Source organism: Phycodurus eques, chromosome 12 (assembly GCF_024500275.1).
Source record: "Phycodurus eques isolate BA_2022a chromosome 12, UOR_Pequ_1.1, whole genome shotgun sequence".
Taxonomy (NCBI): Eukaryota; Metazoa; Chordata; class Actinopteri; order Syngnathiformes; family Syngnathidae; genus Phycodurus; species Phycodurus eques.
In genome coordinates, this window is record NC_084536.1 from 5514324 (window position 1) to 5540529 (window position 26206).

Genomic DNA, 26206 nt, shown 5'->3' on the forward strand with positions numbered 1-26206 from the left:
TGTCACCAATCTTTAGCAAAATTTACAAAAGGAGGTGGTAAAGCTTAACATCGCGTAAAGTCAGATACATACAACCAATCATCATCTCTCTTTGTGCCCATTTCAACCTCTGAAAATATGACAACAATTGGCCCAACATGTAGGATTTTGTGGACATAACGTTTTCCCATATGCCCACACTAGAAAAAAAGCCTGTACGCTCCTTAAAGAGGCCTTTTTACACTTATAAAACTGTCCAGTTTAATGGCGCTCCTTCACACTATTGGTCAATGTCTATCGTAGGACCATGTAGCACAAAAAACAAACAAACAAACGAACAAAAAATTCTGAAATGACAGACTTTCCTTGTCGTGGTTGTAAGGTGTCCCAGACACTAGATTGGCAATTGTTGATGTTTTCACAAAGAGGGGGATGCTTGATCGAGGACTCATAACTCAAATGATCGGCCACGACAGTTCACGTTTGTCTGCGACGCGTCTGTCGGGTCCAAATCGGGCAGCATTCGTGTAGTCTGAGCACGCCATTAGTCTGGAAACTTTGTCGGTGACCTGCTGCTTTAAATATTGCTGTCATAAAGGGTTGTGGGTAATAACTCTCCTTACATTTGATAAAGGTAGGCCTGGAGTCACATTTGCTAAAGGTGGCTTGAGGGTTGCATCGAGGCACATTTCCTAAACATTTTTAGAATTCAAACAAACTATCCTCAAAGTATTTCTGTGTCATCTCGCTCAGAAAGGAAAGAAAAGTTCCTAAGCAATAACCAGAATCCGAAAAGGCCCATAGAACAAGCTGAGCTACCGTTAGCTTCTCGGGTAACCACATTGCTGTTGCGAACTGGTCTTGTCAATTATATTGTGGTGAATGAATTGGGAGATACATTATACAAACACTCAACACAACCGATTGCTCTTATATTTGTATATGGCAACAGCGGAAGCTTAATTGGCTATCGTTGCATTTCACGTAATAAGCCGTGCCCGTGGCTGTGGTATAGAACGCGCCGTACTGCTTCCAGGCACTTCCAAGTGTGTGACGGTGTTAATGTTTCTCGCTAAATTAGCCCAAATTATCAATATGTGCAATGCCATGTAAATGTAGCTTTTGGAGGATACATGGATGGATGGATAGATGGAGGGTAGGTAGGTAGGTTGGTTGGTTGGTTGGTGGACAGTTGGATGGTGGAACAGACAGACAGACAGACAGACAGATAGATAGACAGATAGATAGATAGTATTTTTTTAATAAATCTATTTTTATTATTGCATTGCTTGTTATTGGGAAGAATAGAAGAAAAAGGAATGATTTTAAAATGATGCAATAATGATGTGTGAGTGTGTGTGCTTGTGTGTGTGCATGAGTGCGTGCGTGTGCAGGTGGAGTATATCGTGTTGTTTATAATACAGAAGTTATGTTGTGTATGGATGTGTGAAGGTTACGTCAAAAACTTTAATTACAGTTAAAAGGAAGAACAAGCATTTGTTTATCTTGTTTCATGTTTTTGTGTGAAGTTGCCACATACACACACACACGCACACACCACGCACGCTCGCATACGCACACACGCACACACAATGTCACAGGTTTCACACCTGCGACATTTGGTGCTCCATAATGACATGGCTGCAATCAAAGGTGTGAAACAAACAGGTGACATGATGCTAGCATTGCACAAACAAACAAGTCAAAATAAGCGGAACAAGTCTTCCTAATAACTCAAGTAAGCCACCTAAATGATGCGTTCAACTTTTAACAAACTGTAACCTCAATTACTGCTGATTAAAGCACTAAAACGTAAATTTTGGTGCATATGGTTGTATGACATGTGACATTAAAGAACAGTAATGCGAGTTCAAACTGTCACATTTACTACTGCATCTTGCATTACAATGTAAATTGGGAACATGAAAAAATGCTGGCTGCCACTCAGACTAATGTGTTTGTGTGTCTGAAATATGTTCTACTAGTAGACAAGTATGTACTTTTAGATGACAACATATCAGTATGTTTGGAAATATGATACTTTTTTCTGCAAGATGATACAACACAGAAGTGACGATATCAACACAGGATCATAGAAGATCATTGCACTTCCAAGGCATCCAATCTGATTGCTTTGAGTAAGACAATAATAACAATGTATAGCATATACATTACAACACAATATGTAATATTATATTGTATTATATCAAATTTGCATTTGTATTGTGGTTACAGTTTGCAATGGGCGTTACCTAATTTCATAAGGGTAAAAATGTTCCTCAAGCAAATGTGCAGGTCTACCTATTGTAGACCTGCACATTGTGTTTTCTACAATGCTCGCATGTGTACTTTTTTGCTATCATTACAATCACAATTGGCAATGAATAGGACCGGTGTATACCAATCATTAATATTAATACATACAGGTACATGACATCTCCCTATGTAGGCCTTTATTCGATATTTTGTATAATGTAATACCAGTTAAGGCATAGTTAGCCAGCAGGAAACGAGTGATAGGCTTTATTATATACAGTGGGTACGGAAAGTTTTCAGAGCCAACTTAAATTTTTCACTCTTTGTTATATTGGAGCCATTTGTTAAAATCGTTTAAGTAATTTTTTTTGTTCCTCATTAATGTAAACATTAATGAGGAACATTAACATATTGACAGAAAAAAATGTAATTGTTGAAATTGCTAAAAAAGAAAACAAAGTTTTAAAGTATTAAATAAATACCAGTTGGTGTGTTCAATACTTTTTCCCTGTTTCATTTCACATTATTCCACACAACTTAATTTCTTTTTCACAAAATCATTCAAGTGCTTCCTCGTTCATTTAATGATCCATCCCTGAGCTTCAAGTTCACTCAACACATTCACCGAAGGAGTATGCGTCGTTGTTGTCATGTATTGTAAACTTGGAAAGGTGGGGGGTTAAAAAAAAAAAAAAACTTCAGCTAAATGATAACATACCTATCTCTCTCTCAAAAAGCTCTCGAATACCCGGTTTCGGTTGTGACTCGTGAACATGCGTGCAGCGAGCTCAGCTACTGACCATCCTTCCACGCGGAAGCTGACGTCCAGCTAGGTTCTCGCCAGCCGGGGTGACTTTTCTGCATTCCACTGCGGTGGACAGCGTCGCAGACACCCGCCCCCGCCAGCCGGGCTTCCTGTTCACTCATCTTACTGTTATTGTCATCTGATTAGTGGAAAGCGGCTTTGAGTGCCTTGAGAAGAGCTGGAGAAGTTTAATGTGTTGTTATTATTAATATTATGAAATAAAAAGCATTAATAATCATATGTATGTGTACGTAAAAACATGTATGATTAATTTAAAGTTATTGAACAACAATTTCAACTGGCGCTTGGATCCATCCATTTTTCTGAATGTGGCCTTAGAGGAAAAAGTTTGGAAACCCCTGATTCATCCAATCCATTCCCTTTTGCCAAGTAAAACTGTGTGATTTACTGTTTCTTTAATCCCGAAAAAATGTTGACGTCAAAGTATGGGAGGGTGATGAGGAGGAGGAGGAGAAAGAGGCGCACTGTCTTCTGTTGTTATGGACTTATGAACATCGTCATGCAGATCAGCGTCAGAGCTGGGTTGAGGGGGAACCTGTCTTCTGCTCTCCCTGATGATGGAGGTGGCAGAAGAAGCCTTGTTGTGCTTCCCGCTGCTGGTCAACACTTCCTGCAGGAAGCCGCACCGTCCTCCCTCGGCAGCCGCTCTCACCTACATGCTGCTTTCCGCTATCTCGCTGATCACCTTCACTCTGAACCTGCTGGTCATCATCTCCATCTCTCATTTCAAGTGATGCCTTGTCCTCCTTTCTCCACTTGTACCGTCATGCGCTATGTCCAAATTCCAGACATTATGACAAGTGTTTATCTTTGTTTAGGCAACTGCACACTCCCACCAACCTGCTGCTACTTTCGCTGGCCACCTCTGATTTCTTGGTGAGCTTCCTCATGTTGTTTCAGATTTTCCTCCTTGACGGTTGTTGGTTTTTCGGTGACTTGATGTGTGTTGTTTATCATGTTCTGCTGTACGTGATAACGTCTGTCTCAATAGGAAGTATGGTGCTCATATCAATCGACCGCTATGTGGCTATCTGTGACTCTCTGCATTACCACATCAAAGTCTCCCAAATAAGAGTTAAAATCTGTGTTTATCTCTGTTGGTTAATTTCATTACTTTTCCACTGTGTGTGTTTCATTGACATTCTGAAGCAACCAGGCAGGTACAACAGCTGTGTAGGTGAATGTGTGATTGTGGTTACGTACGCTGTTGGAATGACAGACCTTGTTTTCTCCTTCATTGGCTCGCTCACTGTCATTGTGGTTCTGTATATGAGAGTGTTTTTGGTGGCTGTGTCTCAGGTGCGCGCCATGCGCTCCCGCTTGAGAAATGTCATATTGCGCGGCACAACAGTCAAGAGTTCTGAGCTGAAGGCAGCCAGGACCCTCGGGGTGGTGGTGGTGGTGTTTATCGCGTGCATCATGCCATATTTCTGCATCGCCATCTCGGGCCAGGATGTTCTGCTCAATGCGTCGTCTGCAGCCTTTATCATGTGGTTGTTCTACTTCAACTCCTGTCTGAATCCGCTAATCTATGCTATTTTCTATCCCTGGTTCAGAAGGTCCATTAAACTCATTGTGACGCTGCAGATTCTGAAGCCTGACTCCAGCCAGGCCAATATAATGTAAACAAGCCAGGCATGCTTTCTACCCTTCATGTTGTCCAGAATAGAAAATTATCTGAATTCTGTTTCAAATGTGGATGACTGTAATGGTTTGCCTTGAGAGTGACTGTTTTTTTTTTTTTTTTTCCAAGTGATTGATTTTGTTTCAACTGTTGACAAGCATGCATGCTTTCAACCTTTAACCTGTCCAAAACAGAACACATTCTCCATTCGGTGTCTCTATTTGGCTTATTGATTTTGTAGCGGGCGGCACAGTGGACGACTGGTTAGAGCATCAGCCTCACAGTTCTGAGGGCCGGGGATTGAACCCCGGTCCTCAGAACTGTGGGATGTGGAGTTTGCATGTTCTCCCCGTGCCTGCGTGGGTTTTCTCCGGGCACTCCGGTTTCTTCCCACATCCCAAAAACATGCATGGTAGGTTAATTGAAGTCTCTAAATTGCCCGTAGGTGTGAATGTGAGTGCGAATGGTTGTTTGTTCGTATGTGCCCTGCGATTGGCTGGCAACCGGTTCAGGGTGTACCCCGCCTCCTGCCCGATGACAGCTGGGATAGGCTCCAGCACGCCCGCGACCCCAGTGAGGAGAAGTGGCTCAGAAAATGGATGGATGGATTTTGTAGTTATATTGAGTCACTGTGGAGATAAAAACAACATCCTAAAAAAAAATTCACGAGAGATATGTTGACAAGTGTGGACCATCACATGTACCATCACATGAAATTTTTTTTAGGGAGGTGCCTAAGAACTGCAAACAAACAAAAGCAATTGTTTTCCTTCAATATTTATTGATGTCATCCTGTTTAACAGTTCTGCCATGTGGGCAGTTAGGAGTGCAGTAGCTTGCTGGGAGCAATCTGATTATTTTTATCCTGTAAAAGAGTAAATTCCTCACACATATGATACTATGAAATTACTTCCTATTTAATTTGGTATCTATAGTGCTATTGCATCTCTTTCATTTTTTACATATATGCTCATTCAGAAACCATCTCGATCATCATTACATATTTTCAGCATCTATCGAGATTAGTAAGGCAATAAAAGTAGCGACATCTTTGAGTCAATCTGCTTGTGTCATAATAATACTGTATTGTTGTTTGCTAGTCCGCTTGTTTTATCCCCACACACACACAAAAAATGGAAGAAAATGTATGAGATACAGTATGTTCACTGGCTCAACAAAGCTCTGAGCCATCGGCTCCTCCCTCCTCAACCACCTGCAACACAGTATTGTACAGTGTTTGTTAAAAGTGCATTTCCTTTTTAATCTATTAGATCCCAAAAAATTATAATAATAAAAAAAACGTTATCTTTTTAAGGATACCAGTGATGGCAAAGATGAGAACTATGTGGCCACTATACAACCAAACAGAAGATCCTGAGACAAAATATTTTTTTTGTGTTTCTGTTCCGGCTCCTCAGTATAATAAAAGAACTAAAACAGAGTGTACAGTGGAGCACCATTATTTGTGGGGGTTGTGAGCAGAGCCTGAACGCGTATCGTGATATTCGTGAATAATTGATGTTCATTTATACTTTACAGGTCATTCAAATAAATACTGTAACTACAATGACTTTATTCCAGTTTCTACACAGCTCTCTCCCAGTTGACTTTGGCTGAGAGGCAGGGTAAAGCCTTCCCACAGTCCTACCTCAGGACAATTTAAAGTCTTCGCTTACCCAAAGAAGTATGTTTTTGAAATGTGGGAGGAAGCCTCAGTACGCGAAGAAAACACACGCAAGACCGGGGAGAACATGCAGACTTCAGACAGGAGGGTCGGAGCCCAAATTCGTAGCCACAACACCTGGACTGTGAGCAGATATAGTAACCACACATACGCCGTGGTGCCACTACAATGACCATCTAATACTGACAAACAGTGGCACTTACAGTGTTCTATAGTTCTTGACATTTAAATGATGTATACAGAAAAAAATTCCCCCCGAAATAGACTGTAGTAATTTTAGGCTTGTTCTCTGTTAACATGTTTGATTTTCAGGCAGATTTTGGCCTGTCCACAATTAGGTCAAAACCAGCCTGATTTGAAACATCAGCCTGCTGACATCAGCAACAGAAGACAAGCACATTTCCTTTACAGTAGTGCGTGTTTTGGTTTGCTTCACAAATCGTTACTATTGGTCTGTCCCCACTTCGTTTGTTATTTTTATGCAGTAGTAACCAATTTGAAGTGGTGAAAATAGGTTGAGTACAAATCTATAAAGCCTCAAAATCTCTGAGAAATGTTGTAAAGGAAGCAAGCTGTGTATATTTTGTTTTAGACAATAACAGGTAAATATAGTGAGGTTGAAATGAGGCTGCTGGTTGTCCATGAAGCCATTGGGTTTAAGTATAGCATTTTGATCTACTGCATTTCCAAACCCATATTTCTCCATGGTAGTTAACATGAAGGGCCATTCAATTCAATCGAAAGCTTTGTTTTTTTTTGTTTTTTAATTCTGAAGATTATTTGCATATTAAATAATATTGAATAGTTTTTATCAGAAAAATATAAATTTTTCATGAACCCATATCGATCAGTGTATTGCCAATGTGTGTTGCCAATCACTTGATGTAATCTTGCAGGTATTTTATCGGCGAATTTACTGTGTCTGCGTGCGTGGGGTATGTGGCTGAATGTGTGCCTAAGTGTATGTGCGTGTTTGTGTGTGTGTGTGTGTGTGTGTGTGTGTGTGTAGGGGGATAAGAATATATTTTTACATGTTTTGTGAAGCTGACAATAAAGATTTAAGCCCAGCTGACTGTGATTAACTCAAACATTGGTACAATGTTGCTCTAATGTTGCTCAATTTCTCTCATATGAAGGTGAAATAAAAAAGCGCATTTTCACTGTAATTGAAATTTGATGAAATTCATTCAGTTTCACATTTCCATCCATCCATCCATAAATTTTCTGAGCTGCTTCTCCTCACTAGGGCGTGCTGGAGCCTAACCCAGCTATCATTGGGCAGGAGGCGGGGTACACCCTGAACTGGTTGCCAGCCAATCGCAGGGCACATACGAACAAACAACCATTCGCACTCACATTCACACCTACGGGCAATTTAGAGTCTCCAATTCATGCATGTTTTGAGGAAGTGGGAGGAAATCGGAGTACCAGGATAAAGAGAGGGGGAGAACATGCAAACTCCACACAGGCGGGGCCACAGGCGGGGCCAGGGATTGAACCCAGGTCCTCAGAACTGTGAGCCAGACGCTCTAACCAGTCGCTCAACGTGCCGCCCCTTTATGTTTCTGTAATGATTAATACACCAGTATGTATATTCTCTTATTTTTAATGGTAAAATGTAGATATGAGCCAAAATAATAGCATGGTTGAGTCCTCAAGAACAGTGGACCAGCTCTACACCTTGGAGTTCGCCCAAGCAGTCTCCATGTGTTTTGTGGACTCAGAGAAGGCGTTCGACCGTGTCCCTTGGGGAATCCTGTGGGGGGTGCTTTGGGAATATGGGGTACCGAACTCCCTGATACGGGACCTCAGTAACACATCTCTGCTTTTCACAGATGATAAGGTTCTGTTCGCTTCATCAAGCCGTGATCTCCAACTCTCACTGGAGCGGTTTGGAGCCAAGTGTGAAGTGGCTGGGATGAAAATCAGCACCTCCAAATCTGAGACCATGGTCCTCAGTCGGAAAAGGATGGAGTGACTTCTCCGGGTTGGGGATGAGATCCTGCCCCAAGTGGAGAAGTTCAAGTATTTTGGGGTCTTCAACACAAGTGAGGGAAGAATGGAACGGGAGATCGACAGGCAGATCGGTGCAGCATCTGCAGTGATCCTGACTTTGTATCGGTCTGTTGTGGTGAAGAAGGAGCTAAGCCCAAACGTGAAGCTCTCAATTTACCGGTCGATCGACGTTCCTACCCTCACCTATGGTCATGAGCTGTGGGTCGTGACTGAAAGAACAAGATCCCGGATACAAGCGGCCGAAATGAGTTTCCTCCGCAGGGTGTCCGGGCTTTCCCTTAGAGATTGTGTGAGAAACTCGGTCATCTGCGAGAGGCTCAGAGTAGAGCCGGTGCTCCTCTGCATTGAGAGAAGCCAGTTGAGGTGGCTCAGGCATCTGATTAGGATGTCTCCTGGACGCCTCCCTGGTCATTCGTTCCGGGCGTGTCCCACCGGGAGGAGACCACGGGCACGCCCCTTGATACGCTGGAGAGACTACGTCGGAATCGGTGTCAAAGGGCAGCCTTGGCGGAGTCCAACCCTCACTGGAAACGAGTCCGACTTACTGCCGGCAATACGTACAAAACATGGACCGAACAGCCTGTATCAGGTGGTTCGGTACCCCATACTCCCGAAGCACCCCCCACAGGACTCCACGAGGGACACGGTCGAACGCCTTCTCCAAGTTCACAAAACACATGTAGACTGGTTGGGCGAACTCCCATGCACCCTCGAGGACCCTGTCGAGGGTGAAGAGCTGGTCCACTGTTCCACGGCCAGGACAAAAACCACACTGCTCCTCCTGAATCTGAGATTCGACTTCCTGACAGACCCTCCTCTCCAGCACCCCTGAATAGACCTTACCAGGGAGGCTGAGGAGTGTGATTCCCCCTATAGTTGGAACACACCCTGCGGTTCCCCTTCTTAAAAAGGGGACCACCACCCCAGACTGCCAATCCAGAGGCACTGTCCCCGATGTCCATGCGATGTTGCAGAGGTGTGTCAAACAGGACAGCCCTACAACATCCAGAGCCTTTAGGAACTCCGGGCGAATCTCATCCACCCCCGGGTTCTTATTAACTACCTCGGTGACCTCAACCCCAGAAATAGGAGAGCCCGCCTCAGAGACCCCAGACTCTGCTTCCTCTTGGGAAGGAGTGTCAGTGAAATTGAGGAGTATTTGTTAGAATAAATTTACATTTGTTATCCCTTATAGTATTTTCAAAGCATGCATTTAGCAGTATAATGCTGATTGTATCATAAAAGTTGACGTCTGTGAAGAGGACTGTGCCCTCATCAAAAGATAGCGGCTGGAACATTTTGCGGTCAAAGGTTGAAGCAATCAGCGCTGATGAAGAACACATCTCCACAATGAGTCATATATGTGATTGTTTTACGGTGCTGCTGTGTGTGCCCTTATCTTAAGATAGCAGCAACGTCTGTATAACTAGAAACCGCCCTAAGAAAATAAAAAGAGAGGGATTGACAGAGTGTGTTCAGACCGGTAGGAGTTTGTAACTGCGAACAACTCTAATCGTTCTCCTCGCGAGTATATAAACCATCTCGTCTTCCTTCCTTGTTTATTGTTTATTAAATGTTCTAGATTGTTTGAACCTGACAGTATTCTCCCCACCGACTCACAACGTCCCGAGTCGAGGTCAGCAGCGCCCCATCCCCACTATACACAGTGTTGATGGTGCACTGCTTCCCCCTCCTGAGATGCCGGATAATGGACCAGAATTTCCTCGAAGCCGTCCGGAAGTCGTTCTTCATGGTCTTACCAAACTCCTCTCACACCCGAGTTTTTGCCTCAGCGACCACCAAAGCGGCATTCAACTTGGCCAGCCGGTACCAATCAGTTGCCTCAGGAGTCCCACAGTTCAAAAAGGCCTGATAGGACTTCTTCTTCAGCTTGACGGCATCCATCACCGCTGGTGTACACCAACAGTTTCGGGGATTGCCGCCACGACAGGCACCGACTACCTTACGGCCACAGCTGTGGAGGGCCGCCTCGGCAATGGAGGCGTGGAACATGGTCCACTCAGACTCAATGTCCCTCGCCTCCCCAAGACGTGGATGAAGTTCTGTCGGAGGTGGGAGTTGAAACTCCTTCTGACAGGGGATTCTGCCAGACGTTCCCAGCAGACCCTCACAATACGTTCGGGCCTCCTACGTCAGACCGGCATCTTCCCCCACCATCGGAGCCAACTCACCACCAGGTGTGATCAGTTGAAAGCTCTGCCCCTCTCTTCACCCAAGTGTCCAAGACATGCGGCTCCAATTCCGATGACACGACCACAAAGTCGATCATCGAACGGCGTCCCAGGGTGTCCTGGTGCCAAGTGCACGTGTGGACACCCTTATGCTTGAACATGGTGTTCGTTATGGACAAACCATGGTGAGCACAGAAGTCTAATAACAGAACACCACTCGGGTTCTGATCGGGGGGGCGTTCCTCCCAATCACACCCTTCCAGGTCTCACTGTCATTGCCCACGTGAGCATTGAAGTCCCCCAGCAGAACGATGGAGTCCCTAGCGGGAGCGCTCTCCTGCACCCCCTCTAAGGACTCCAAAAAGGGAGGGTACTCTGAACTGCTGTTTGGTGCTTAGGCACAAATAACAGTCAGAACCGTCCCCCCACTCGAAGGCGCAGGGAGGCTACCCTCTCATCCACTGGAGTTAACCCCAACATACAGGTGCCGAGCCGGGGGGCAATAAGTATACCCACCCCTGCTCGGCGCTCATTTTTGTACTGTATGTTTGTTTGTACTGTATGTTTGTATTTATAAGCCATGAAAAAGTGTTTCAATGTGATGGACAATCGGCTGTAACAGACGACACCATCATTAGTACATTAAATTGAGGTTCCACTGTACTGTTCTGGTCAAATTTTTTATTCAACATTTGCATTATTATTATTTATTTATTATATTTATATATTAAGTTTCTTGTGTGAAACTCTCAAGCATCTTCGCTTATGCCGAGCTCAGACTGCACAACTTTTTGTGTCATTCACGACGGTCAATATACCAGATTACCAGACATGGTGTCATAAAATCGTCCTTTCTTTGTCAGGGTGAGTGGCCACACAACAAGAATGACACCAACCAGACGCCATTTTGTTGCTGTTGCATCATTGTGTGCTGTTCAGCCCGACGGCACAGGTCATCGGGGCGGCGGGACGAGAAGAAATTAGTCCAGGCAGCAGGAAAACAGTGTGTGGGCATGCGGGACCGCGGGAAAGAAGTGCGGGTCCACAGGGTTAACCGGAGCTTTGCTACGCAGGAACAACAATTGGATGGCGCGCGCTCCTGTTATACACGCTCTCATCAGACAAAACGGGAGAGAGCTCAGGAAGTCACCGGAGTTTAAAGGGGGCCATAAACATTACATCGCTTAAAGTCCCAAAACTGTCACCAATCTTCAGCAAAATTTACATAGACGTTTCTACTCGTCGCGGCGTCAACCTCTGAAAATAAGACATTGGCCCAATATTTTCTCATCGGGATGTTACATTTTTCCTCTCAAAAGGACGCGGTAAAGCTTAACATCACGTAAAGTCAGATACATAAGACCAATCAGCATGAAAATCTATGTTGACATCTTTCTTTATGCCCATTTCAACCTCTGAAAATATGACAACGAGGAAATATGACAACGATGTAGGATTTTGTGGACATAACGTTTTCCATATGCCCTAACTAGAAAAAAAGCCTGTACGTTCCTTAAAGATGCCTTTTTACGCTTATAAAACTGTCCAGTTTAATGGCGCGCCTTCACACTATTGGTCAATGTCTATCATAGGACCATGTAGGACAAAAAACAAACAAACAAACAAAAAATTCTGAAATGACAGACTTTCCTTGTCGTGGTTGTAAGGTGTCCCAGACACTAGATTGGCAATTGTTGATGTTTTCACAAAGAGGCGGATGCTTGATCGAGGACTCATAACTCAAATGATCGGCCACGACAGTTCACGTTTGTCTGCGACGCGTCTATCGGGTCCAGCCTTCTATCGCGTCTATCGGGTCCAGCATTCATGTAGTCTGAGCATGGCATTAGTCTGGAAACTTTGTCGGTGACCTGCTGCTTTAAATATTGCTGTCATAAAGGGTTGTGGGTAATAACTCTCCTTACATTTGATAAAGGTAGGCCTGGAGTCACATTTGCTAAAGGTGGCTTGAGGGTTGCATCGAGGTACATTTCCTAAACATTTTTAGAATTCAAACAAACTATCCTCAAAATATTTCTGTGTCATCTCGCTCAGAAAGGAAAGAAAAGTTCCTAAGCAAAAACCAGAATCCGAAAAGGCCCATAAGCTGAGCTACCGTTAGCTTCTCGGGTAACTTCATTGCTGATGCGAACTGGTCTTGTCATTTATATTGTGGTGAATGACTTGGGAGACACATTATACAAACACTCAACACAACTGATTGCTCTTATATTTGTATATGGCAACAGCGCTATCTTAATTGGCTATCGTTGCATTTCACGTAATAAGCCGTGTCCGTGGTTTGGTCGAACTTTTTTGATCAAACACATAATGATTTGCAATTGTTTAATATTTACGACTGTCGGCCCCTCACTGTTTTCGAAGCAGATCAATGGCGGCTGTGGGAATCGCTCTCGACAAGCCCCACACCAGTGTCCGCATCATGGGGGGAACATGCGTGGGCCACACACCCCTAAATGATTTACAGTGCTCCCAACCCCAAATGAGTTGTGCCCTGCCACGCGTTATTAGGATTCCTCCATAGTTTCTTGGCACGACATGCCCTGCTCCAATATTAGTGGCTCCAGCGCACACGCCGCTACACTATGATTGGCTGTTGTATCCCCGTAGAACACGCCGTACTGCTTCCAGGCACTTTCAAGTGTGTGACTTAGGTGTGGTGGTGTTAATGTTTCTCACCCACCCTAATCCTGCCCTTAACCCATCATAAACTGCCTTAAGACCCAAATCTAGCTCTAAATCTAAGCATAACGAACTTATTTGTTTTTATTTTGTACAAACGTAATACATGTTTGGGGTGGTTTTGGGATGGTCATCCCATCTTGCAGTGGGGTGTGTCCTGCCTAGAAACTATGTGGGAATGCTAATAACGCTCCCTGCCAAAGGTACTTGAAGTATAGCCTTTTAGTGACAATCTGTATGTATAATTTAATCAATGTCTAAATTGATTTATTTCAGACATTAAAGTGATCTAAAGATTGAAGAGAATAAAAACAAAATAGAAATAAGAAAAACGGTGTTTGCATAGCAGGGTCAGGGTACTTATCGCGTGTGATCATCCATCAGTGCTTTGAGGATTACAATGTGACTCCCACGCTGACCGAATGCCCACCCAAAACACACATTCTGGTACCAAGACTGCCCCACACAACCAGATGATTGGTCATGATAATCGGAGACATCAGATAGTCAGACCTATCCTCACTATGATTGAAAGGGGGCACTCTGGCTCAAATTAGCCCAAATTATTAATATGTGCAATGGCATCTAAATCTAGCTTTTGGAGGATACATGGATGGATGGATAGATAAATGGAGGGATGGGTAGGTAGGTTGGTGGACAGTTGGATGGCGGGACAGATAGATAGATAGATAGATAGATAGATAGATAGATAGATAGATAGATAGATAGATAGATAGATAGATAGATAGATAGATAGATAGATAGATAGATAGATAGATAGATAGATAGATAGATAGATAGATAGATAGATAGATAGATATGATTTGAAAATGATGAAACAATGATGTGTGTGTGCTTGTGTGTGTGCATGAATTGCGTGCGTGTGCAGGTGGTGTATGCAGTGTTGTTTATCATATAGAAGTTATGTTGTGTATGGATGTGTGAAGGTTACGTCAAAAACTTTATTGCAGTTAAAAGGAAGAACAAGCATTTGTTTATCTTGTTTCATGTTTTTGTGTGAAGCTGCCACATACACACACACACACACACACACACACACCACGCACGCTCGCATACGCACACACCCACACACAATGTCACAGGTTTCACACCTGCTACATTTGGTGCTCCATAATGACATGGCTGCAATCAAAGGTGTGAAACAAACAGGTGACATGATGCAAGCATTGCACAAACAAACAAGTCAAAATAAGCGGAACAAGTCTTCCTAATAACTCAAGTAAGCCACCTAAATGATGCGTTCAACTTTTAACAAACTGTAACCTCAATTACTGCTGATTAAAGCACTAAAACGTAAATTTTGGTGCATATGGTTGTATGACATTAAAGAACAGTAATGCGAGTTCAAACTGTCACATTTACTACTGCATCTTGCAATACAACGTAAATTGGGAACATGAAAAAATGCTGGCTGCCACTCAGAGTAATGTGTTTGTGCATTTGAAATATGTTCTACTAGTCGACAAGTATGTACTTTTAGATGACAACATATCAGTATGTTTGGAAATATTATACTTTTTTCTGCAAGATGATACAACACAGAAGTGACGATATCAACACAGGATCATACAACATCATTGCACTTCCAAGGCATCCGATCTGATTGCTTTGAGTAAGACAATAATAACAATGTATAGCATATACATTACTATACAATATGCATCCATCCATCCATTTTCAACACCTCTTATCCTGGTAAGGGTCGCGGGGCGCTGGAGCCTATCCCAGCTGACTTCAGGCGAAAGACGGACTACACCCTGATCTGGTCGCCAGTCAGTCGCAGGGCACAGGCTTTTGTACAAAGTATTAAATAAATACCAGTTGGTGTGTTCAATACTTTTTCCCTGTGTCATTTCACATTACTCCACACAACTTAATTTCTTTTTCACAAAATCATTCAAGTGCTTCCTCGTCCTCAGCTACCGACTATCCTTCCACGTCCCCTAACGTCCAGCTCGGCTCTCGCCAGCCGGCGTGACTTTTGTACATTCCACCGCGGTGGACAGTGTCGCTGACACCAGCCCCAGCCAGCCGGGCTTCCTGTTCACTAATCTTACTGTTATTGTCATCTGATTAGTGGAAAGCGGCTTTGAGTGCCTTGACAAGAACTGGAGAATTTTAATGTGTTATTATTAATATTATGAAATAAAATGCTTTAAGAATCACATTAGCGACACAGAGGGAATGATATGTATGTGTACGTAAAAACATTTATTATTAATTTACATGTATTTTTAAGATGTGTGCTTGTTTTCATGTGTGCTTGACTGACTCAACATTAGCCGTTAGCTTGAAGAAACGGCTGCTAGTGAAAGCTATCCCCGCAAGGACGTCAGGATTTGCTGTTAAAATCACCCATGAGTACGTTCATTGCGTAGTACGTCATTCCTTCCGCAAACGAATCACTCATCGTACTAGTACATCGCACCTTAGCGGCTCACAAACGAAGAAGTTCCACGAAGGAATCACTCGTGTCTAACGGATCGCGAACGATAAATTCCACGAACCAATCACTCAGTTCACTTAAGTCCCTCACCGAAGATTCAGATGTGAGTGACAGAGCGCTTCGACAGTTCTGTTTCCGCTCCCAGCCGACTCGCTCGCCTCACAGCGGCCAAGCTCAAAGAACTAATCATTGCATAAACTGATTCGGTTCAGTTCGTTCACTAAAAAGATTTGTTCTTCTGAACGAAACGTTCGCGTATGTAACAACACCAGTAGTTAGATAGTCAGCACTGCCCCATTCACTAGTATCAAGTAACCCACGAAGCCATGCTGTCTCTGGTGCAAATTTACAAAACTAACCATTGTAAAATGCGCACTACAGTCGGGTAGTGGTGTTGATGTTCAGCTCGCCACGTGTCTTCAAAAAGTCGCTTTTTTTATTAACTGTTTTGGGAGCTTAAATAACGTCTCCAAGCTGTTCTATAAAATTGAGGCATCCAGCAAAGAAGCATTTTCAGGGTGTAGCCATCGTTAGCTTGCTAACTGTAGGTTGGAGTGGTAAATGGGCCTTTTTGTGGAAGCTAAGCGCAGCTAAGTCACAACTGAGCAGCATAGCCAAACGAAACGACATCACTTTGTCCTTATATAGTGGCGGAGGGAATTTTAGAAAGTATATGGGGGTTGTTTTAGCCCCGCCCACAAAATCAGGAAAATTCAAACGGTGAAAAAGATGCTTAAGCTATATCAACATTTCACCACTACGTTGTTATGTCTTTGCATATCTTTTCAGCATATCAAACATATTTAATGTATTTAGAAACAAAACACAACTGCTTAGTGGCACTTTAATTGGGGGACCTAGGTTCAAGACCCCGACTGGACCATCCGCCAACATCCCCCGGACTCACGGCTGTGGTGTCCTTGAGCAAGACACTGATACCCCGAAATGCTCCCACCCTGCTCCAGTGTGTTCCACTAACATGTGTATGTGTTCCCTGTGATGGGTTAAATGCAGAGAACAAATTTCATGTACATGCATGCATGTTCATGACAATAAAAGATGATTCTTCTTCTTCTTCTTCTTCTTGAGGCGACCTCGAACACTGTGGAGGAGCACAATGATGGTAAAGACCTCTAAATCAAAGTGGAGGAAAGCAGAACATAAGTCGAGAAAAACTAAACGCCAAATTGACTATGACCTCTACAGACAAAGTCTTTGTAATTTTAACCAAGAGTTAGTCAGGGTTCGACACTTTTCTGAAATCATCAGTAACAACTTCAACAATACTCGCACTCTGTTTGCTGTGGTTAACAAGCTCATTTGCTTGTTATTTTAGTGAAAAAATACAATCCATCAGGTTAAATATTAGCACAAATCAGCAAAATGATAAAACGATACTACATCTGAAGCCACCCAGGAAAAACTCTATCACCATTCAGAATTTGATACAGTTGACCAGAAAAACTGTAGAGAAAACGGTTCAGCAGCTGAAACCATCAACGAGCTGTCTTGACTCATTACCATCTGACTTATTCAAAGCTATTGCGAAGTCTGTGCTAGCTGATTTCCAGCAAATAATCATTTGCTCATTTCAGTCAGGCGAGTTTCCTAAAGGTCTTAAAGTAGCTGCCATTAAGCCTCTGCTAAAAAAAATAGAATGCTGGACGCTTCCATGTTAGCAAGCTATTGACCAATCTCAAATCTCCCTTTCATAGCCAAGAATGTTGAGAAAGTTATTTTTAATCAACTCAGCAATTTATTTAACTTAAATGGACTTTTTGACAGATTTCAATCAGGTTTCCGAACTCATCACAGTACAGAATCTTTTCTTATCAAAGTGCTAAATGATATAAGGTTGAATACTGACTCGGGAAAGGTGTCAATTCTGGTCTTGTTGGATCTCAGTGCAGCTTTTGACACGATAGATCATAATATACTGCTGAACAAGTTGGAAACATGGGTAGGACTAAATGGAACAGTCCTTAAATGGTTCAGGTCCTACCTGGAGGAAAGGAGTTATTTTGTAACCATTGGCAGTGTTCAATCTCATCGAATGGCAATGCCCTATGGGGTCCCTCAAGGGTCAGCTCTTGGACCCCTCCTGTTCAGCCTGTACATGCTACCCTTGGGTCAAATTCTTCCGAACTTTAATTTTGACTATCATCGCTATGCAGATGACACAGTAATAGCTAGCAGTGTCTCCAGATGAGTACAGTTTTTTTCTTTGTTTTAAATGTTTATAAGCTGTTTTTTTTCTTTGTTTTTAATGCGTTTAATCATGTAAAGCACATTGAGTTACCTTCTGTATGAAATGCGCTATATAAATAAATTTGCTTTGCTTTGCTTTGCTTCTTAATGGTGAATAAAGATAATTCACTTGTCAGGGTTTGTATCAAACGGTTTTTGGACTGCACCCAAAAGCAGACAGAGGCGGAGGAAACAGTTGGTAGTGGTTTATTTGGGATAAGCGCAATGCCAGGAATTCCAAGGCGTGAGGCGGTCCGTAGGAGCAGGGAGCATGCGGAGGGCTGGGGTGTGAGCAGGTGAGTGAAATTGGCAAATACTGGAACAGGTAGGCTTAAGTGCAGGGTGTGATGAGTGCTAATTGGAACCAGTGCCAGAGAGAGAGAGAGAGGGGGGACGGGGGCGGGGGAAGAGGCACAAGTCTCCCACCACGTGTCACAGAGGAACTGCAGGGCACAGATCATGACATTACTTTCAGAAGCAAAAGTGATTTCCTCCACTTGCTGCTCTGAATCAAGGTCCATTTTGTGAACATATCGTATTAGTGATCCTCAAGTAACCGCTTTAAAAAATTGTCAGCTTAATAAAGATTGCTTTGGTTTGTGTTCTGAATGTGCAGCTCTTCTCAGTACTGGGGAAAATGTCTTCTAGTGGTATATAGGGGCCACCCAAAAATCTTGAAAAATCCTACAGCTGGTTGCCTTCTCAGCTTTAACAGAAAGCTGTAATTTGCATTGACTATAGTATACTTCCACATTATTTCAGTTGTTCGTTTTTACTCCAACGATTTCAGTTTTTCACAACGAAGTTATAGTGGTTAAGGATAACAGATAACATAACAAAAGTTTTGATTTATCTTAGTTTAATTTTTTTCAAATCATAAAAACATGGCATTTAAACATGGTTATTTAGACTGTTTATATTCATTGTAGAATGTTTTAATGTTTAGGATAAATTAAAGTCAAAGAATTTCAACTGGCGCTTGAATCCATCCAAAAGTTTGGAAACCCCTGATTCATCCAATCCATTCCCTTTTGCCAAGTAAAACTGTGTGATTTACTGTTTCTTTAATCCCGAAAAAATGTTGACGTCAAAGTATGGGAGGGTGATGAGGAGGAGGAGGAGAAAGAGGCGCACTGTCTTCTGTTGTTATGGACTTATGAACATCGTCATGCAGATCAGCGTCAGAGCTGGGTTGAGGGGGAACCTGTCTTCTGCTCTCCCTGATGATGGAGGTGGCAGAAGAAGCCTCGTTGTGCTTCCCGCTGCTTGTAAACACTTCCTGCAGGAAGCCGCACCGTCCTCCCTCGGCAGCCGCTCTCACCTACATGCTGCTTTCCGCTATCTCGCTGATCACCTTCACTCTGAACCTGCTGGTCATCATCTCCATCTCTCATTTCAAGTGATGCCTTGTCCTCCTTTCTCCACTTGTACCGTCATGCGCTATGTCCAAATTCCAGACATTATAACAAGTGTTTATCTTTGTTTAGGCAACTGCACACTCCCACCAACCTGCTGCTACTTTCGCTGGCCACCTCTGATTTCTTGGTGAGCTTCCTCATGTTGTTTCAGATTTTCCTCCTTGACGGTTGTTGGCTTTTCGGTGACTTGATGTGCGCTGTTTATTATGTTCTGGTTTACGTGATAACGTCTGTCTCAATAGGAAGTATGGTGCTCATATCAATCGACCGCTATGTGGCTATCTGTGACTCTCTGCATTACCACATCAAAGTCTCCCAAATAAGAGTTAAAATCTGTGTTTATCTCTGTTGGTTAATTTCATTACTTTTCCACTGTGTGTGTTTCATTGACATTCTGAAGCAACCAGGCAGGTACAACAGCTGTGTAGGTGAATGTGTGATTGTGGTTACGTACGCTGTTGGAATGACAGACCTTGTTTTCTCCTTCATTGGCTCCCTCACTGTCATTGTGGTTCTGTATATGAGAGTGTTTTTGGTGGCTGTGTCTCAGGTGCGCGCCATGCGCTCCCGCTTGAGAAATGTCATATTGCGCGGCACAACAGTCAAGAGTTCTGAGCTGAAGGCAGCCAGGACCCTCGGGGTGGTGGTGGTGGTGTTTATCGCGTGCATCATGCCATATTTCTGCATCGCCATCTCGGGCCAGGATGTTCTGCTCAATGCGTCGTCTGCAGCCTTTATCATGTGCTTGTTCTACTTCAACTCCTGTCTGAATCCGCTGATCTATGCTATTTTCTATCCCTGGTTCAGAAGGTCCATTAAACTCATTGTGACGCTGCAGATTCTGAAGCCTGACTCCAGCCAAGCCAAAATAATGTAAACAAGCCAGGCATGCTTTCTACCCTTCATGTTGTCCAGAATAGAAAATTATCTGAATTCTCTTTCAAATGTGGATGACTAATGGTTTGCCTTGAGAGTGACTGTTTTTTTTTTCGTTTTTTTTAAGTGATTGGTTTTGTTTCAACTGTTGACAAGCATGCATGCTTTCAACCTTTAACCTGTCCAAAAGAGAACACATTCTCCATTCTGTGTCACGTTTAAAAGACCTCTATTTGTCTTATTGATTTTGTAGCGATATTGAGTCACTGTGGAGATAAAAACAACATCCTAAAAAAAAAAAATCACATTCACGAGAGATATGTTGACAAGCGTGGACCATCACATGTACCATCACATGACATTCTTTTTAGGGAGGAAATAAAAAAAAAAAAAAAAAAAATATTGAAGGAATTGTTTTCCTTCAATATTTATTGATGTCATCCTGTTTAACAGTTCTGCCATGTGGGCAGTTAGGAGTGCAGTAGCTTGCTGGGAGCAATCTGATTATTTTTATCCTGTAAAAGAGTAAATTCCTCACACATATGATACTATGAAATTACTTCCTATTTAATTTGGTATCTATAGTGCTATTGCATGTCTTTCATTTTTTACATATGCTCACTCAGAAGCCATCTCGATCATCATTACATATTTTCAGCATCTATCAAGATTAATAAGGCAATAAAAGTAGCGACATCTTTGAGTCAATCTGCTTGTGTCATAATACTGTATTGTTGTTTGCTAGTCCGCTTGTTTTATCCCCACACACACACAAAAAATGGAAGCAAATGTATGAGATACAGTATGTTCACTGGCTCAACAAAGCTCTGAGCCATCGGCTCCTCCCTCCTCAACCACCTGCAACACAGTATTGTACAGTGTTTGTTAAAAGTGCATTTCCTTTTTAATCTATTAGATCCCAAAAAAAAGTTATTTTTTTAATGATACCAGTGATGGCAAAGAGGAGAACTATGTGGCCACTGTACAACCGAACATGGAAGATACTGAGACAAAATATTTTTTTGGTGTTTCTGTTCTGGCTCCTCAGTATAATAAAAGAACTAAAACAGAGTGTACAGTGGAGCATCACTATTTGTGGGGGATGTGAGCATAGCCTGACCGCGAATAGTAAATATTCGTGAATAATTGATGTTCATTTATACTTGCCATTAAAAACAAACAAAGAAAAAACACAAAATATGCAAATGAGCAGGGGTTTCCGCAAATAACGGGGGATATGTTGCAAAAAATATCCACAAGTTTAGGATGGGAGGGATCATTTAAAACAGGTTGAAATGACATTGATGAATATTGAGTAATGGGCAGGTCTTTCAAATAAATACTGTAACTACAATGACTTTATTCCAGTTTCTACACAGCTCTCTCCCAGTTGACTTTGGCTGAGAGGCAGGGTAAAGCCTTCCCACAGTCCTACCTCAGGACAATTTAAAGTCTTCGCTTACCCAAAGAAGTATGTTTTTGAAATGTGGGAGGAAGCCTCAGTACGCGAAGAAAACACACGCAAGACCGGGGAGAACATGCAGACTCCCGACAGGAGGGTCGGAGCCCAGATTCGTAGCCACAACACCTGGACGGCGAGCAGATATAGTAACCACACATACGCCGTGGTGCCACTACAATGACCATCTAATACTGACAAACAGTGGCACATACAGTGCTCTATAGTTCTTGACATTTAAATGATGTCTGCAGAAAAAAAATCCCCCCAAAATAGACTCTGTCGTAATTTTAGGCTTGTTCTCTGTTAACGTTTGATTTTCAGGCGTATTTTGGCCTGTCCACAATGAGGTCAAAACCAGCCTGATTTGAAACATCAGCCTGCTGACATCAGCAACAGAAGACAAGCACATTTCCTTTACAGTAGTGCGTGTTTTGGTTTGCTTCACAAATCGTGACTATTGGTCTATCCCCACTTCGTTTGTTATTTTTATGCAGTAGTAACCAATTTGAAGTGGTGAAAATAAGTTGAGTACAAATCTATAAACACTCTTGAACGCTCAAAATGTCTGAGAAATGTTGTAAAGGAAGCAAGCTGTGTAGTGTTTTTTTTAGACAATAACAGATAAATATAGTGAGGTTAGATACATTTAAGTTGACTTGTTTTGTTAAAATTGAATCTGTAATGCTTTGTTGAAGAAGGAAGCCGCATGAGCCATATGGAGGTACGTCTGTGTACTGTAGATTCATATCCGCCTAATACACAAGTTAAATCAGCTCATTGTTGCATTTATTGGATGCTCATGGCTCTGAGACCTTGGGAAAAAAGTTTGGGAAGATGGCATAATGCAGTCGTTTACTTTTCTGAAGTTAAAAACCTTTTGTACGGTCAGTGGCATTGTGTGACAGCAGACATTTATGTGCACAATAATTTACTGATAATGAAACAATGAAATGTAAATACATAATCAAAAGTGTGTTTGTTGCATTATATGTGTACAGCATGTAGAATACCATCATACCACACAATGTTGGCCTAATGACAAATGTGCACAGACAATATCCTTCATGTGACAACCCAGAAAAGTAAATGCTTGTTTCAAAAAAAGTCCAAAATTATAAAGATGAAACTATTCAAAAGTCAATGTTCTTTTATGCGTTTAAAAGTGTAACGATGAGTCTATCCATCCATCCATCCATCCTTTTTCTGAGCCGCTTATCCTCACCAGGGTCGCGGGCATGCTGGAGCCTATCCCAGCTGTCATTGGGCAGGAGGCGGGGTACACCCTGAACTGGTTGCCAGCCAATTGCAGGGCACATACAAACAAACAACCATTCGCACTCACATTCACACCTACGGGCAATTTAGAGTCTCCAATTCATGCATGTTTTTGGGATGTGGGAGGAAACCGGAGTGCCCGGAGAAAACCCACGCAGGCACGGGGAGAACATGCAAACTCCACACAGGCGGGGCCGGGGATTGAACCCGGGTCCTCAGAACTGTGAGGCTGACGCTCTAACCAGTCGGCCACCGTGCCGCCCGATGAGTCTAACCTTTTCAAAATCTCAGACAAACTAATACATTGCACCACAAGGTGGCGCTTTGAGGTCATATTTGGAAAAATATGTCATATTTGAAGCAGAATAGCAGCAGAATGGCACATTACCAGATACAGCCAACCACAAGCATCAGATTTAGAAGGAGTATGTGATATGAAAAAACAATCCGAGCTTTTGCCTCTATTTTTCAAATGGAATTAAAATTGTAATCATGGAAATGTACAAAAGCAACAGTAATTAAATGGACTCTATGCACGCAGCACTTCCGCGTTTGGTGTGAGGTAGTGAGCTAACTTTAAAAATAATAATAATAATAATAATAATAATAATTTCCTGAAAAGTTGTCATTTTGGAGGTGGGGGGAGTACACCCGACAGCGACGATATATAAAGTATAGTACATTCCATTCTCCAAACTGGCTATGCAGCATATTTGGTCTCCAATGCCGTCGATGATGTCACACCAACACATGGCAGCATATCAATAAAAAAGGTCGTTCCCAGGGCAATTAGTTATTTACTGATTGCTCCAAATTGATTGATATTATTGGAAATAACTGCTAGTTTCATTTTCTTAAGCCCACTTCTCAAATTCTTTTTTTAAAATTTTTACTCGGGGTTTTTTTTTTGCATAAAGTGGGGAAACCACTTCAGTGTTTAGGATCATCAAACAGACAACCCAAATAAACATAAAATGACAACCCAAGTCAACATAATAATGCAATTTTTAAAAGGTGATTTCATTTATTAAGGGGAAAAAATATTCAAAGCAAACTAACTGCTCTTGTGTGGAAAAAGTAATTGCCCTCTAAATCTAATAACTGGTTGGGCCACCCTCAGGAACAGCAGCTGAAATCAAGCGTTTTTTGTAACTGGCATTGAGTCACATATTTTCAGAGATATTTTAGCCCACTCTCCCTGGCAGCATTGGCACGCCAAAGGACAATTATTTGTATACAAACTATTTCAAAGTCAAGTCATAAGATATCACCTTAACACATTGCCTGTAGCCACGACAATGGCTTCATGATTGCGACAGTTAATAATGCCAAAATAACACTGATCCCAAAGCATGGGAGGATGCTGAAGGGGCGGAAGATGATGAAGGAGGTGGAGAAAGAGACGGATGGTAAGAGGTTGTCTTCCATGTTGGATGAGATGAAATAAAAAGCCAAGTCGTAGAAGGGCGGGCTCATCTCCTGCGCTCCCTGATGATGGAGATCCCAGCGGAAGCCGAGCTGTGCTTCCCACGGCTCGGCAATACTTCCTGCAGCAAAACGCAGCGTCCTCGCCCGGTCGCCGCCTACATGCTGCTGTCGGTCATCTCTGTGATCACTGTCACTCTGAACCTGCTGGTCATCATCTCCATCTCTCACTTCAAGTAATGCTTCAACAACTGTTTTTACCGTCACATTTCATCACTGTGTTTTAATAGTAATATCGTGACTTTGTATTTTTTTAGGCAGCTGCGCACCCCCGCCAACCTCCTGCTGCTTTCTCTGGCCACCTCCGACTTCTTGGTGGGTTTCCTCATGTTGTTTCAGATTTCCCTCCTCGGCGGTTGTTGGTTCTTTGGTGACTTGATGTGTGTTGTGTATTATATTGTGGATCACTCTGTCACATCCGCTTCAATTGGAAGCATGGTGTTCATATCAGTCGACCGTTACGTCGCTATCTGTGACCCTCTGTGTTACACCATCAAGGTGACAAAAACTAGAGTGGATATCTCTGTTTATTTATGTTGGGCAACGTCATTTGTCTTCCACTGTATGTGTTCGCTTGACACTCTGAAGCAACCAGGCAGGTTCAACACCTGTGTAGGTGAGTGTGTGATTGTAGTGGCGTACTTTGTAGGAATCACAGACCTATTTGTCTCCTTCATAGGCCCCATCACTGTCATTTTGGTTCTGCACATGAAAGTGTTTGCGGTGGTCGTGTCACAGGCGCGCGCCTTGCGCTCCTGCGCGGGGGGCGTCACATTGCAAGGTTCAGCCACCAAGAGATCTGAGCTGAAGGCAGCTAGGACCCTCGGCGTGGTGGTGGTAGTGTTTATCGCGTGCATCATGCCATATTTCTGCATTGTCATCTCAGGCCAGGATGTTCTGCTCAATGCGTCGTCTACAACCTTTATCATCTGCTTGTTCTACTTCAACTCCTGTCTGAACCCGCTGATCTATGCTATTTTCTATCCCTGGTTCAGAAAGTCCATTAAACTCATTGTGACGCTGCAGATTCTGAAGCCTGACTCTTGGCAGGCCAATATAAAGTAGATACCATTGCAAATGTTTCTTTGTTGTGTGTGTAGCTGCGAAAATGTGAGAAAATCAGCAAATGTGTACAAAATATACAGAAACTGTGCTACTGCGTCTTTTTTTTTTCAGTGTCGTAAAAACAACAGTTTATCGCTCATTTTTTTCACATTTTCATTTAGTGTAACAATTACAATCCGAGCACTGCAGTAGTCATTACATCCAGTATAAGGGCATAACCACATTCCTCTGATTTACTGTTCATTCAAAATCATAATCATCATAATTCATCCATAATTTCACTACACAAACTTTAGTTTGTTCTTCCCAAAATGTTTAAATGCACTGCTCCATCTGCTTGGAATGAATATGTGCACATATAAAATGGTCTTTCCAGAAGTGTTTTTATTGTTGACTGCTGATGCTGGAAAAAGTGTACTGTGTACCGTGTGAGATGAGTGTCTTTCTTTTCCCCCCCCCTGGTTAAACCTTTACAGGCCATTCTTATAAATATGTTGTACTCGTGACTGTATATTGCAATAAAGCATTGATTACAACATATGTCGTTGCATGTCATGTAAATGTGTATGTATATTGCAGGGTACATTTTGAAAGCCAGTTATCAAATAAGGTGGAACAAAATAATAATAAA

The 26206-nt window shown here is 42.6% G+C and overlaps 3 protein-coding genes across 3 annotated transcripts; all 3 read left to right on the forward strand.

Moving 5' to 3' along the window:
- The first annotated feature begins 3615 nt into the window (after window positions 1-3615).
- Window positions 3616-4687, forward strand: LOC133410709 (trace amine-associated receptor 4-like). Its single transcript, XM_061692174.1, has 2 exons — window positions 3616-3791; window positions 3880-4687. The coding sequence occupies exons 1-2, from the start codon at window positions 3616-3618 to the stop codon at window positions 4685-4687; spliced, it is 984 nt and encodes a 327-aa protein (XP_061548158.1).
- A 14530-nt stretch (window positions 4688-19217) lies between these two features.
- On the forward strand, window positions 19218-20289 carry LOC133410742 (trace amine-associated receptor 4-like). Its single transcript, XM_061692230.1, has 2 exons — window positions 19218-19393; window positions 19482-20289. Exons 1-2 carry the CDS (start codon window positions 19218-19220, stop codon window positions 20287-20289), a joined length of 984 nt encoding a protein of 327 aa, XP_061548214.1.
- A 4227-nt stretch (window positions 20290-24516) lies between these two features.
- On the forward strand, window positions 24517-25575 carry LOC133410353 (trace amine-associated receptor 4-like). The gene is made up of 2 exons (XM_061691424.1): window positions 24517-24686; window positions 24768-25575. The coding sequence occupies exons 1-2, from the start codon at window positions 24517-24519 to the stop codon at window positions 25573-25575; spliced, it is 978 nt and encodes a 325-aa protein (XP_061547408.1).
- Window positions 25576-26206: the final 631 nt, after the last annotated feature.